This window comes from Caretta caretta, chromosome 1 (genome assembly GCF_965140235.1).
Source record: "Caretta caretta isolate rCarCar2 chromosome 1, rCarCar1.hap1, whole genome shotgun sequence".
NCBI lineage: Eukaryota > Metazoa > Chordata > Testudines > Cheloniidae > Caretta > Caretta caretta.
In genome coordinates, this window is record NC_134206.1 from 41,004,375 (window position 1) to 41,019,341 (window position 14,967).

At 44.5% G+C, this 14,967-nt stretch overlaps 1 protein-coding gene and 1 long non-coding RNA gene across 4 annotated transcripts in view; one reads left to right on the forward strand and one right to left on the reverse strand.

Moving 5' to 3' along the window:
• Nucleotides 1-6,542: 6,542 nt before the first annotated feature.
• Nucleotides 6,543-14,967, forward strand: part of IFT88 (intraflagellar transport 88) — an 85,037-nt gene continuing 76,612 nt past the window's right edge. The window contains exons 1-3 of one of the 3 annotated variants that reach the window (XM_048845265.2): nt 6,543-6,808; nt 13,272-13,367; nt 14,840-14,902. In XM_048845265.2, coding sequence (XP_048701222.1) covers nt 13,278-13,367; nt 14,840-14,902 — 153 coding nt within the window. In that variant the 5' untranslated portion in view covers nt 6,543-6,808; nt 13,272-13,277. Of the gene's footprint in view, nt 6,809-12,312; nt 12,513-13,271; nt 13,368-14,839; nt 14,903-14,967 lie in introns of those variants that run through there. The other 2 variants (XM_048845275.2, XM_048845255.2) reach the window with 2 other exon arrangements.
• Nucleotides 6,807-10,121, reverse strand: LOC125634536 (uncharacterized). The gene is made up of 3 exons (XR_007355955.2): nt 10,026-10,121; nt 9,490-9,605; nt 6,807-8,149 (listed from the first exon to the last, which is right to left on the reverse strand). It is a non-coding gene; the product is annotated as an uncharacterized LOC125634536 (long non-coding RNA).

Below are 14,967 nucleotides of genomic sequence, written 5' to 3' on the forward strand. Positions count from 1 at the left end.
TGGGTATGTCACTTCAGGATGGGATGCAGAGATAAAGTTTCTTGACACTGTAAATGACTGCTTCTTGGAGCAGCTAGTCCTGTAACCCATGAGACGAGAGAGAATTCTTGATTTAGTCCTAAGTGGAGCACAGGATCTGGTCCAAGAGATGAATACAGCTGGACCGCTTGGTAATAGTGACCATAATATAATTAAATATAACATTCCTATGGCGGAATGTTATAATCCATAAAGAATAATAATGTATGGATAATGTTCCTATCCATAAAGAACAGATACCTTTTGAATCTTTGGCTAATAGCAAAAAAAATTTTAAGTACATCAGAAGCAGGAAGCCTGCAAAACAACCAGTGGGGCCACTGGATGATTGAGATGCTAAAGGAGCACTCAAGGACCATTGCAGAGAAACTAAATGAATTCTTTGCATTGGTCTTCACGGCTGAGGATGTGAGGAAGATTCCCAAACCTGAGCCATTCTTTTTAGGTGACAAATCTGAGGAACTGTCCCAGATTGAGGTGTCATTAGAGGAAGTTTTGGAACAAATTGATAAATTAAACAGTAAGAAGACACCAGGTCCAGATGGTATTCACCCAAGAGTTCTGAAGGAACTCAAATGTGAAATTACAGAACTACTAACTGTAGTCTGTAACCTATCATTAAATCAGCTTCTGCACCAAATGACTGGAGGATAGCTAATGTGACACCAATTTTAAAAAGGGCTCCAGAGGTGATCCTGTCAATTACAGGCAGGTAACCCTGACTTCAGTATCAGGGAAACTGGTTGAAGCTATAGGAAAGAACAGAATTGTCAGATACATAGATGAAGATAATTTCTTGGGGAAGAGTCAGCATAGTCTTTGTAAAGGGAAATCATGCCTCACCAATCGACCAGAATTCTTTGAGGAGGTCAACAAGCATGTGGACAAGGGGGATCCAGTGGATATAGTGTACTTAGATTTTCAGAAAGCCTTCGACAAGTCCCTCACCAAAGGCTCTTAAGCAAAGTAAGATGTCGTCGGATAAGAGGGAAGATCTTCTCATGGATTGGTAACTGGTTAAAAGATAGGAAACAAAGGGTAGGAATAAACTGTCAGTTTTCAGAATGGAGAGAGGTAAATAGTGGTATCCCCCAGGTATCTGTACTGGCACCAATACTGTTCAACATATTTATAAATGATCTGGAAAAAAGGGTAAACAGTGAGGTGGCAAAATTTGCAGGTGATACAAAACTACTCAAGATAGTTAAGTCCAAAGCAGACTGTGAAGAGCTACAAAGGGATCTCACAAAACTGGGTGATTAGGGAAGAAAATAGCTGGTGAAATTCACTGTTGATAAATGCAAAGTAATGCACAGTGGAAAACATAATCCAAAATATTCATACAAAACGATGGATCTGAATCAGCTGTTATCACTCAAAAAAGAGATCTTGGAGTCACTGTGGATAGTTCTCTGAAAACATCCACTCAATGTGCAGCGGCAGTCAAAAAAGCTAAAAATGTTGGGAATCAGTGAGAAAGGGATAGATAAGAAGACAGAAAATATCATATTGCCTCTATATAAATCCATGGTACGCCCATATCTTGAATACTGTGTGCAGGTATGGTTGCCCCACCTCAAAAAAGATATATTGGAACTGGAAAAGGTTCAGAAAAGGACAACAAAAATTATTAGGGGTATGGAACAGCTTCTGTATGAGGAGAGATTAATAAGATTTGGACTTTTCAGCTTGGAAAAGAGATGTCTATGGGGGGATATGATAGAGGTCTATAAAATCATGACTGGTATGGAGAAAGTAAATAAGGAAGTGTTATTTACTCCTTCTCATAACACAAGAAGTAGGGTCACCAAATGAAATTAATAGGCAGCAGCTTTAAAACAAACAAAAGGAAGTATTTCTTCACACAATGCACAGTCAATCTGTGGAACTGGTTGCCAGAGGATGTTGTGAAGGACAAAAAGTATACCTGGGTTCAAAAGAGAATTAGATAAATTCATGGAAGATAGGTCTATTAATGCCAGTTAGCCAAGCGCATGCAACCCCATGCTGTAGGTGTCTCTAAGCCTCAGACTGCCAGATGTTGGGCCTGGATGACAGGGGATGGATCACTTGGTAATTGATAATTGCTCTCTTCTGTTCATTCCCTTTGAAGGAGTTGTTATAAACACTGGGATTAGGCCTTGTCTATACAACAAAGATAACCATGTTTAAACATGGTTGTAGACAAACCACATTATAACTTTTTTAAAAACTGCCTCTGTAGACAAAAAAATAAAAACAATACCAGAAATCTATAAGAAAACTATGTTTTAACACTGATAGCTACCTAGGCTAAAATATGGTTCCTTAACATGGCTAAAACAGTGGAGGGAGGGGTTCTTTCCACATGGGAAAGAATAAACATGTTATAACATGGCTTAGGTATAACCATATTAAACATGTTTATTACTGTTGTATATATGGGGCTGTAGAATGCAGAAGTCCCTTATTCTCAGTCCAGTGTTTAGTCCACTAGATCACACTTCCTCTCGCTATTTTTGGCTTCCTCTTCTTGACGCTACAGTGGCTATCAACAGGTGAGTCAGCTCAGCTACCAGCAGACAGCTAGAAGGGAACTGTGGCAGCTGTACTACTAGCAACAGAATCCTGAAAGGCAGTGCCTCATAAAAAGCCATGAACTGAATGGGCATTCTGCCAAAAATCAAAGTACCTTTGGCTCTGGTTTACGTGGACACCAGAGGCCAGCTACAGGGAGGGACTATAAATACTATGATCTTTAGAAAGACTATAATCTGATGACAAACTTTCAATCACAGCAAACAGTTTATATCGGGATATCTTTGCCAGGAAAGGGGACAGAAAACTACATTTTTAAAAAATGAAGTAGTGGGGTAAGGGGGAGGGGGAAAAGTTGCCATGGCCTTTGCAGGGCCTAGAAACTAGCTCTCAATTGTGCCATTTATTTACAAAATTGTATCAACTTAAATGTCTAAATCCTAGATTGCAAAGTCTCTAGAACAGGTTTTCTCAACTTGTGGGTCATGAGTCATGACCCAAAATTAAATCACCAGAATGTGTTGAAGGGACATGGAGGCTCTTAAGGGGAAGAGAGGAGTTGGGTCCTGTTTCCACAGAGGTGTGGAAGGCTTGTGGTGGAAGGGGTTCAGACCCTACACCTATGTCACAGCTGCAGTCCCTGCGGCTCCAAATCTGGGGCTGACGGGGCTCGGCTTCCCACTCTGGGAGTTGCTACCTCTTTCAGGGGTCATAGCACCACTCAGGTTTGGCCCTCCATCATGATGATGGAGAACCAGCCATGCCAAATTTGAGTGAATGGTACTGTGATCCCAGGTGCCAGTTTGCAATGCCACTTATACAAATTTGGCCTGGCTGGCCCCCCTGAGTGATGCTACGACCCTGTATGTCACAACACCCAGAGCAGGAAGCCAAGTCCAGCCAGACCTATGGGGCAGGAGCTCAAACTACGGTACACATAGTGTACTTATTATATTAATGTGTATATTATATACTGTGGGTAAGAATATTAAGTAAATGAGGTTCATTTATTTGTTTTGCTCTAAAGCTATTTATTAGGTTGTGACAGGCTATCAAGTTTACAAATTGTTCCTGAGCCCAAAAAGGCTGAGAACCACTTTTCTAGGGCAGGGATTTTCTTCTGTTATTTATTTGTATAAGGTATAGTACAAGAAGCTCTTAATTCCTCTCTGGGATCCTGAGCCACTACAGCTATGGAAAGAATAAAAAGGTACAATTCCTATAAGTTAGTGTCATTAATTAACCTGAGTGTCCAATACCTTCAGAGTGTAGCCTCTCCCAGCCCTCAAGACAGCCAGAGAATTACAGCTGACCTATGTTCTTCTATTAAGTAAACATGGTACAACTTGTTCCTTGCTATAATCTAAACTAGGTTAAAATGTACCATAACCATTTAAAAACATGTATCAGTCAACAATCTGGAGATGATTAGTTTGTTTCATTAAAGATATCTTGCTATTAAGAAGCACCTTTGGCCCAGCTACTTAAGGGTTTTTAAGAGTAACAGCCGTGTTAGTCTGTATTCGCAAAAAGAAAAGGAGTACTTGTGGCACCTTAGAGACTAACCAATTTATTTGAGCATGAGCTTTCGTGAGCTACAGCTCACTTCATCGGATGCATACCGTGGAAACTGCAGCAGACTTTATATACACACAGAGAATATGAAACAATACCTCCTCCCACCCCACTGTCCTGCTGGTAATAGCTTATCTAAAGTGATCATCAAGTTGGGCCATTTCCAGCACAAATCCAGGTTTTCTCACCCTCCACCATGATTTCAACAACTTCCATCCCACCATCAACCTCAGCCTGGTCCAGTCCACACAAGAGATCCACTTCCTGGACACTACAGTGCTAATAAACAATGGTCACATAAACACCACCCTATACCGGAAACCTACTGACCGCTATTCCTACCTACATGCCTCCAGCTTTCACCCTGACCACACCACATGATCCATCGTCTACAGCCAAGCTCTGCGATACAACTGCATTTGCTCCAACCCCTCAGACAGAGACAAACACCTACAAGATCTCTGTCAAGCTTTCTTACAACTACAATACCCACCTGCGGAAGTAAAGAAACAGATTGATAGAGCCAGAAGAGTTCCCAGAAGTTACCTACTACAGGACAGGCCTAACAAAGAAAATAACAGAACGCCACTAGCCGTCACCTTCAGCCCCCAACTAAAACCCCTCCAACGCATTATTAAGGATCTACAACCTATCCTAAAGGATGACCCAACACTCTCACAAATCTTGGGAGACAGGCCAGTCCTTGCCTACAGACAGCCCCACAACCTGAAGCAAATACTCACCAACAACCACATACCACACAACAGAACCACTAACCCAGGAACTTATCCTTGCAACAAAGCCCGTTGCCAACTGTGCCCACATATCTATTCAGGGGACATCATCACAGAGCCTAATAACATCAGCCACACTATCAGAGGCTCGTTCACCTGCACATCCACCAATGTGATATATGCCATCATGTGCCAGCAATGCCCCTCTGCCATTTACATTGGTCAAACTGGACAGTCTCTACGTAAAAGAATAAATGGACACAAATCAGATGTCAAGAATTATAACATTCATAAACCAGTCGGAGAACACTTCAATCTCTCTGGTCACGCAATCACAGACATGAAGGTCGCTATCTTAAAACAAAAAAACTTCAAATCCAGACTCCAGCGAGAAACTGCTGAATTAGAATTCATTTGCAAATTGGATACTATTAATTTAGGCTTAAATAGAGGCTATTGCCAGCAGGAGAGTGAGTTTGTGTGTGTGTCCCTGGAAAAAAAGGGGGGGGAGTGAGAAAGCCTGGATTTGTGCTGGACATGGCCCACCTTGATTACCATGCACATTGTAGGGAGAGTGGTCACTTTGGATGAGCTATTACCAGCAGGAGAGTGAGTTTGGTGTGTGTATGGGGGTAGGGGGGTGAGAAAACCTGAATTTGTGCTGGAAATGGCCCACCTTGATTATCATGCACATTGTGGGGAGAGTGGTCACTTTGGATGAGCTATTACCAGCAGGAGAGTGAGTTTGTGTGTGTGTGTTTTTGGAGGGGGGTGAGGGGGTGAGAGAACCTGGATTTGTGCAGGAAAATGGCCCAACTTGATTATCATGCACATTGTGTAGAGAGTTGTCACTTTGGATGGGCTATTACCAGCAGGAGAGTGAATTTGTGTGTGGGGGGGTGGAGGGTGAGAAAACCTGGATTTGTGCTGGAAATGGCCCAACTTGATGATCACTTTAGATAAGCTATTACCAGCAGGACAGTGGGGTGGGAGGAGGTATTGTTTCATATTCTCTGTGTGTATATAAAGTCTGCTGCAGTTTCCACGGTATGCATCCGATGAAGTGAGCTGTAGCTCACGAAAGCTCATGCTCAAATAAATTGGTTAGTCTCTAAGGTGCCACAAGTTCTCCTTTTCTTTTTAAGGGTTTTTAGGCTCCTAACTTCCATTGAAATCAATAGAAGCAAAACAGGAATGTTTGCCTCACTAAGATCCCACCTATTCATGAACTATTGCCAGTGTCCTTCCAACCTGCCACGTGCACATTCAACAGTTATCTTGCACCTGCTCAGAGAGTAATTAAATCGTTCCTTGATGCTGTCCAGTATCTGGTGTATGGTTTCACGAACCAGGGATACAAAGGGTAGGGCAGCTTCCCCAGAATCACTAGTGGCATTTGTGACAGTTTGTTCCCCGTTGTTCATCCTTTTTACAAAACTATGATAAATCTTGTACAAAGTTATTCCTTGTGACATATCATTTGAAACCTTATAATTTGCTGATCATCATTGTCCTGGTAAAATGTGTATGGCAACATTGTATGTAAAGTTATAAGATTTTACTGTATGACATTGCTGAGACATGATCCAAGTTTAGAAAAGCAGGAGGCACCAGTTCCTCAGAGGCAAAAGGCAAACTGATGCCTCAACCAAGTGTCAACAAAATCAAATGGACTATCACCTGGTTAAGCGGCCATTCTTTGGCAGGAAGAAGAGTGTGAGTGAGAAACTTACATCTTGGCTAACAGACTTGTTGTCGCCTGAACCCCAGCTGGAGATAATTCTCAAAGAAGAGAAATGCTATAAGAAGGGAGAACAGAAGACACAAAACACATCTCACATCGGCTCATGGCAGCAGCAATGTTTGAAAGACAAATGAAGCACCATTGAACTGGGGGAGTGGTCCTGGCTGAAGGAATCCAGACAGAGTGCTGTGAGCATGTGGTGAGAAAAACCTTTTTGCTTCAAGTTCACTTAGCTTTTTAAGTTAGGTATTAGTTTGTGTTTTACCTTTTATTTCTTTGTAACCAATTCTGACTTTTATGCCTCATTATTTGTAATCACTTAAAATTTATCTTTCTGTAGTTGATAAACATGTTTGTGTGTGTTTGGATTGAAGTGTTTGGACTCTCCATGTGAGATAAGAGGGTTTGTATATATCATTTTCTGTTAGTCTGTCATTTCATTTTCTGTGAGCTTGTACTGCCCAGCAGAGGGTGCTGAGCAGTACAAGATGCACATTTCTGGGGACAAGTCTTGTACTGAGAATTTGCCGGTATTGCTCTAGAATATAATTCAGGAGTGGCTGGATAGGAACACACCTATAACTCAGCTGGGAGTAATTTACATGCTAGAGGTTGCCTGTGAGCAGGCCAGGAGAGGTTTCTCTCAAAGCAAAGCAGTGTAAAAGGCACCCCGGCTTGGAGAATTGAGGGAACATAGCTGTCCAGCAGTCCGGATTGTACTCTGGCAAATGTCACTGCATTCTAGCAGTGCTAATGTGGTGGTGCTGGTACAGGATAAGCATCCCTGCTTACATCTTTTCAGAAAGTGCTGTATTCTTAAAGACATGAGCGTCATGTCTTCCCTGACCAGCCATCATTAATGTCAGTGAAACACCCTCCAGTAATACACAAGTGCTTTCATAACCAGGCACAAGTACCCCTTTCTGTTTATGTACTAAGCAGTAAGGTGTGGGGGAGCAGGCAGCAGAATCAGGCTATGCAGCCTATTACCCCACCACAGTTCAGGAAGTCCATTGCTTCAAGTCCCTCTATTATTTCCTGCACATTGCCCAGAGTCACAATACTATACACGTTTAATAGCCACGCACACCTGGATGACAACCGCCCCCACCATGGATTTTCCAACACTGAACTCATTGTCCATTGACTGATAGCAGCCTGGGATTGCAAACTTCTAGAGCACACACTCTTTCCTACAGTCAAAGCAGGCCCCTCTTTTCTACGGTCAAAGCAGCTCTCATTCTGATGTCTCTGCAATGGAGGGCTCAGGCGAGCTCAACACACAACCCCAGGAAAGTGGTCTTTGTATTTTAAAGTTCTACAGCAACTACTGCTCATCTCAGATCTGCCTCACAATATAGTTGCACCACGTCATCCTCATTTCATGGGCCCAGAAGTGCCACTCGATCATGTGGAGCTGATCAGCGAATGCCAGCAGCACCTTGCAATTTTTATGCACTTTCTGCATCATCCATTCTTCCTTCTTGTTTGTCTCATCTTCATCACAGCATCACCAGTTTCTGTGGCAGTCATTGAAGCTCTGCAAAGATAGAAGAATCATGAGACCTGTCTTTAAAACAAACATAATAATGCCAATCTGTTCAAGGTGATCCTGGATGGCAAGATAGACACTGAAAGAGCAGTACAAAGAACCGTGCAAATTTTTAAAAAGTCACAGAAGTTATGGCCTGGAAGAAAGGGAACTGCAGGAATTTAACCCCGAGCTCCCATAATTTTCTGAATGTACTGCTGGTATTCCACAATGCACTGCAAATATTACACAGAAAGGTGTGCACCAGATGGTGGTATTGGGTACACTAGGATACGTAAACATACTGCACCACATCTTTTGCTGACAGAACTTCTGACAGTGAGGAAGCACAGCAACAAAGGCTGCTAAGTGTGCACATGCTCCACTGACATAGAAATGCTGGTAATGTCTACCAGGAAAACTTTCTAGTTTAGACATAGCTTTAGATTGTAAATTCTTTGGTATAGGCTCGGGACCATCTCTCTGTGTTTGTACAATGCCTACCAAAATGGGGTCTGCTCCATGACTAGGGCTCCTAGTCACTATGGCAATATGAATAATAAACAAGTTATAAATATTATGACTTTCTATTATATGCAATATAGAGCAACATAGTAAAAGAGTTGCCAGAATGTGTTACCCACACACTCTAGGGCACCCCACCATTACCCTTCGGTAGGCTCAAGGCATAACCCAGTTAATTTAAGCACCCCAACCCTTACCCAGTTCCTAGGGCTCAGGGTGAAAGGAAACTACCCTTATTCAGTTCCTAGGGCTTAGGGCCACCCTTACCCAATTCCTAGGGCTCAGGGCAAAATCTTCTGCAGGTTTGAGGCCTTTTACCAGTAAAAGAACCTTACACAGTAATATCCTTAACTTCTATTAAGAATTACCAAAACAGAATACACACGCTAAGCATACAATGCTCACCACTCCCAATAAAGCAGACAAACTTTTCTTGGAGGCCAGTCAAGATTAGATCATCCGGGACTCCAGCCTCTGCACTGTATGATTGGCAGGATGCTGAGAGCGGGAGTTAGAAAACATTTCCCATATTGAGGGCATCTCATTTTTTACCTCCCTTTCAAAATGCTTATCTTTCTTCCCAGGTACAACTATAGCAAATTCTGACAGATGATCATCTGTCAGAATTTGCTATCCCTGGATCAGGGGATGAGGAAAGGTGAATGAGGGAAAGCATATTCTGACAGGATATAGGATTAGCATCAGCCGTCCTAATTTTCTGGTCTAAAGGATGAGGAAAGATGAGCAGAAGAATATGCTGCCCCTTGGTAAGCACACAGGCTACAATTTATAAACATGCTTAACGTAACCCATAAAGTACTCACATAGAATCATGGGACTGGAAGGGACCTCAATAGGTCATGCATAACATTAGGAACATACATAAGTGTTTGAAGGATTGGTGTCTTAGATGGTATGATGATGGATGCTACACAGAATCCTAGAAGGATCAAACAGGAATAGTCAACCTACTTTAACCAAAATATTTAGGTGCCTGATCTATCCCAGTGGCCCACACAATTCTCTTGAAGGATCAGGGCCTAAAAGTTTTCACTAGTCTTTTTTCCTATTGATTCATAGATTCCAAGGCCAGAAGGGACCACTGTGATCATCTAGTCTGACCTCCTGTATAACACAGGTCATAGAAATCCCCCACAAATCATCCAATCTTGATTTAAAAATGGTCAGTGATGGAGAATCCACCATGACCAGTGAGAAATTATTCCAATGGTTAATTACTCTCACCATTATAAATGTATGCCTTATTTCCTGTCTGAATTTGTTTAGCTTCAACGAGGGCCGGCTTTACATTTTTTGCCACCCCAAGCAGCACCAAAAAACAAACAAACAAACAAACAACCTGATGAATATGCCGCCGCCGGAGAGAACAGAAACATCGGAGGGAGCTGCCACTGAATTGCCACTGACGGCAAGACCCATGTCAGAAGAGTCGCCACTGAATTGCCTCTGCGGGAAACAACGGAGAGGAGCTGCTGCCAAATTGCCGCCGGGGCTGCTGCCAGAGTTCCACCCCAACGACAGCCGGAGTGCTGCCCCTTCAGCAGCGCCGCCCCAGGCACGAGCTTACTTAGCTGGTGCCTACAGCCGGCCCTGGCTTCAACGTCCAGTCATTGGATTGTGATATATCTTTCTCTGATAGATTAGATATTTGTTCCCTGTGTAGGTAATTGTAGACTAATCAAGTCAGTCCTTAACCTTCTCTTTGTTAAACTAAATACAGTTTGCTCCTTGAGAAAACCACTTAAAGCCAAGTTTTCTAACTCTCTAATCATTCTCGTGGCTTTTCTCTGAGCCCTCTACAATTTAGCAACATCCTTCTTTATTTGTGGTCACCAGAACTGGCTAGAGGATCCAGCAGCAATTGCACCAGTGTCAAATACATGGAAGGGGACTGTTGCCCCCTTACTAACATTCAGTGGGGCTGTTTTAGTTGCTAGCTCCCAATACTAAAAAGGGGAAAGGGTTGGTGGGGAATCAGAACCCTGAGACTGACAGCCCCCAGGAACAATGGGGAGAGGCCAATGCTCCAGGTCAGCCTGAATGACAGGGCGAGCAGGCTAAGCAGGGAGTCAGGAGGCCAAGGAGGTCCCATCCTCTGTGTGAGTTGGATTTGCCTAGGTCAGACAGAGTGGGGCTGAACTAAGGAGAAAGCAGGGGCCCAAGCTAAGCTGGGGAGCAGAGCTGTGCCAGATCCAGAAGGACCAGAAAAAAAGCCCATGAAGCAGGTCAGTGCTGGGAGCAGAGTCACAGAAGCAGCCTGCAGTGCAGATCTGTCCTGGGAGCAGAGCTGCAGCAACCAGAGCCAGAGGGGCCAGAGAAGCAGCCCAGGGAGCTGGAGGCAGAGCAACAGAGACAGAGTGGTGGAGCTGGGTGCGGTGAGCAGCTAGGGAGATCGAGGGGGACCCTGGGCAGCGGGCCCAGCACAGGGAGACACCTCAGCCAAGAGGTTCTGCAGGCCAGGCTTGGATCCAATCCTGACAGGGCGGGGCCGACACTGGAAAGAAGGGTCCTACCACTTAGAGCCTGAGCGTGTGGCCACCACCAGAGCATCCCTGCAGCAAAACCAGGGCCGGAGAAGAAAGCCTGGGACTTACAAGGAACAGACTGTGAACTGCCCTGACATTCCAGAGACACTGTTCGTGATGTTTCCTGCCACAGAGTGGGTTGATGTGTTTCCTTTAACCTTTCCCATTTTTCCTTATTCTTTTTAAAATTAATTGTTGATTAAATAACTTGCATTTGCTTTAACTTGTATGTAATGGTCAGTGGATCAGAGAAGTGCCCAGTGCAGAGAGAGTACCCCGGAGTGGGGACACCCTAGCCCCTGTCCTAGGTGACCACAGCAGGATTGGGGGTTGAGCCCCCCAGGAATCCTGGGCCCAGCCTTGTTGGGGTTACGAGGACTTTGCCAGACAGGAGAGTGGAAGGGGAGCCCTCAAAGGCAGGGAGGCCACTGGGTAAAGGAAGTGGGAGCGAGGACTCAGATCCTTTCACTAACCCCACTTCACCGGGGTAGTGCAGAAGCCAGGAAAGTTCCCCACAATAGCAGGACTATTCCCCTGCTTACATATAGAAGTAAAAATAATCTCTTGACTCTTACTCGATTTGCGTTTATGCACTCCAGGATTGCATTAGCTCTTGGCCACAGCCTGGCCCTGGGCCCTCATGTTCAGCTATTATCCACCCCCAACTCTTTTTCTTCGTGAACTGTGGGTCATGAAGGAGCTTCTCCGTTTTGTGCCTGTTGCTCGCTCCACCTGTCTCCGTTTCCACATTCAGCAAGGCCAGGGTTACTTGTTTGGTATGTTTAGGGGATGGGGTTGGCTTTCCTGAAACTGTCAAGGTTTCACGTCTGAACCTGCCTAACCTAGCAGGGAAAAGGACGACCTGCCTCAGAACCAAGCCTCCAGCAGGCAGGTGTTTACAGCCTCCCTCGCGTGGCACAGCTAGAGGCCGGGGCACTGCGGTAGAGGAGGCCCCTCGGCTCCGCTTTTCGGCCCCGCCCTTTGCTCAGGGAGCAGAATCTGAGGGTCAGGGCCGAGTGTGAGCCACGGCTTCCAGACTTGCTGCTGCGCATGCGCTAATCGCTCGCGCACACTCAGCGCGTGCAGAGCCTCGCAAGTGGCTGTTTCTGACGCTACAGGGGCCTAGGCCCCCGCGAGTCGCTCTCGTCTCTTAGCAACCGGACGCACTGCCCCCTCCCGTTCCGCTCGCCGCGGTGCGTTCTGGGATGGGATCGTGGGCGCGACCACTGCCCGGAGCCCGTGCGGTGCGGGCCTGTTACCGGCTCCCCTGCTAGCGGTAACAGGGCGGGCTCCCGGACCAGGTAGAAGGTGGAGCGGGAAGATGACGGGGCTGGAGTCGATACAGCAGCAGCAGCAGCTGCGGAGCCCGCATGGGGGGGGGCAGTGCTGGGGAACCGGGGGCCAACGGGGAATCGCGCCGTTACACAGTCTAACGGTTTCCTTTCCCTCCCCTCCCCGCGCCATTGGCGGTAGCCCTGGCTCCTGGGGAGAGAGCCCATGTTTCCCGCTGTGTCTGGGCGCTCTGTGCCGCAGTGGGGCCCCTCGCCCTCCGGCCGGGGTAGGGGCCCTGGCTCCCCGCATTTGAGGGGTTCCACAGGTCCCCGCCTCGTTTTGCCCGGCATCGTGTGGCGCTGGCGAGGGGCGCGAGCATTCAGAGATCGGCCTGTTCGAGCTTCAGTTCTGTACCTCTGCCAGAGCGGGGGCCGGCCACAGGCAGGGCCGGACTCGCTGGAGCATCGGGCCAATTATTAGTCCCTTTTCCTGACCCCCGGGTGCTTCAGATCTGCTCAGAAGCTCTTTGACCTCAGCGGGGCTTGTTACTTCTTCAGACAGACTCGATTTCAAGTGGACTGTGTCCCTTTAAATCTACGCTGAAGCTGTTTGTCCAGGTTTAATTCAAAACCTGCTGAAGTCAGGGGTCAATTTCAGTGAGGTTTGGATTAGGTCTAAAGTTTTAGCTCTTGTGAATGGAAAAAGCTCAGTACTATTCATGATTTTACAATTGTAAGGAGACTTTTGATAATGCTGAGAAAATATTTGGCATAATTAATGTTTCTCAGGTAAAAATGATGCAAAATGTCCACCTGGCACCTAAAGCAGATGAAGAGGATCTTTATTCTGGCTACAATGATTATAACCCCACCTTTGACACAGAGGTACATCTACTTACCATTTCTCAGTTTTTATGTGTGTAGGCCATGCCTTTGTGCATGATATAAGGCAATCTTCACTGGAGTTGGCATTCTGATGGTGCTTTAGATATGATCAGAAACAAACCAGCAAGCATTGCTGCTTTGAAGTTAGTTTTCCTCCACCCATCCATACAGATTTATCAACAATCTCAGAGATCATTTTGAGTGGTTACAATTTCATTGGTGGGTTTCTGTTCTGAGATAGACACTGGTTGAAGGTGTATAACAAAACTGTTTGCTGTTAAGATTTTAATATATGAAATATTAAATTGTAACTGTTTAAAAGTAGAGGTTTTAGTAGGTTTGTGTTTTGGCATCTGTGGTGAAGTCCTAGCCCCACTGAATTCTATGGGAGTTTTGACATCACCTTCAATGGGATTGTGATCACATTGTGATTTTTTTTTTAGTCAAATTTACATATTAAATAGAATAAAATCACTAATTTATCAAAATAAAATTATATTCGGAAAACTACTGTTGCATAAAATCATTTTAACCCAATTAAATAAGAATGCAGACTAAGCATTCAGTCAATAGCTTCTGTTCAGTGTTGAACTACTTAAACTTCTTAGGTCCAGCATTCTAGAACTCATTTATTTTACCCTAAAACTGTCCCTCACCACATGTACCTTTATATGAAATAATGGAATCGTAGAAATAAATGATGTAAAAGACATAATAGGTCATCTAGTCCATTGATCATTATAGTGTATTTTCAATATATTGTTTCCTCCTCCATAAGCTAGTGAGATTTATACTACACCTTGCATGTTTAAATATATAAATAGCGCAATATCCAATATATGTTTGTTTTAAAATTTCCTCACTGGAATAGCAATATGAGATACACACTAGGATCAGTTAAGAATTCAAATTAGTACAGCCCTTTAGACTGAAATAAAAATGCTGTGTATGGTAACTACTAAGTATTATAAATCAAGCTCAGTTTTCTCCCAATGTTTTACTATTCAGTGGTTACTCTGTTTTGATATTGCTTTGTGTAAACTAAAAGTTCTTTAAGTTGTACAATCATAGCTTATTGACACTACAAACTGTAATTTGGCAATATCCAAGGGCATCCTAACACAGGGGCTAGTGCCCCCACAGTGGAAATATTGTAGGAGGTCCATTCCCACATATACTTGTGCATGCCTGGTGGGGATGAAGGGGAGGCAGAGGCGAGGGTGGGACCAAGAGGGGCTGAAGGGACTGCTGCAGGGCCCAAAATCAGTCCTGGGAACAGATAGGAACTCCCAAGCTCCCCTTTCCAGCCTGGAACCGGTTTCCCCCCCAGCCAAGTCTCAGTACCTCCTTTCACTCCCTCTCCCATTCCTCATCTCCCTGGCAATAATAAAGTACTGTAGGAGCAAATTAGGTACCTATTTTTTTTTTGTTTGTTTTCTTTGGATAGTTCTTACATTTTTATTTTGTTTCAGGATTTAGAAAATGACACAGCTTTTCAGCAGGCTGTGAGAACTAGTCATGGTAGAAGACCCCCAGTAAGTAAATTTTAAAATATGTTGCAATTTTTCTAAACATTCTCAGGAAGTTTGGGTTCTAATCT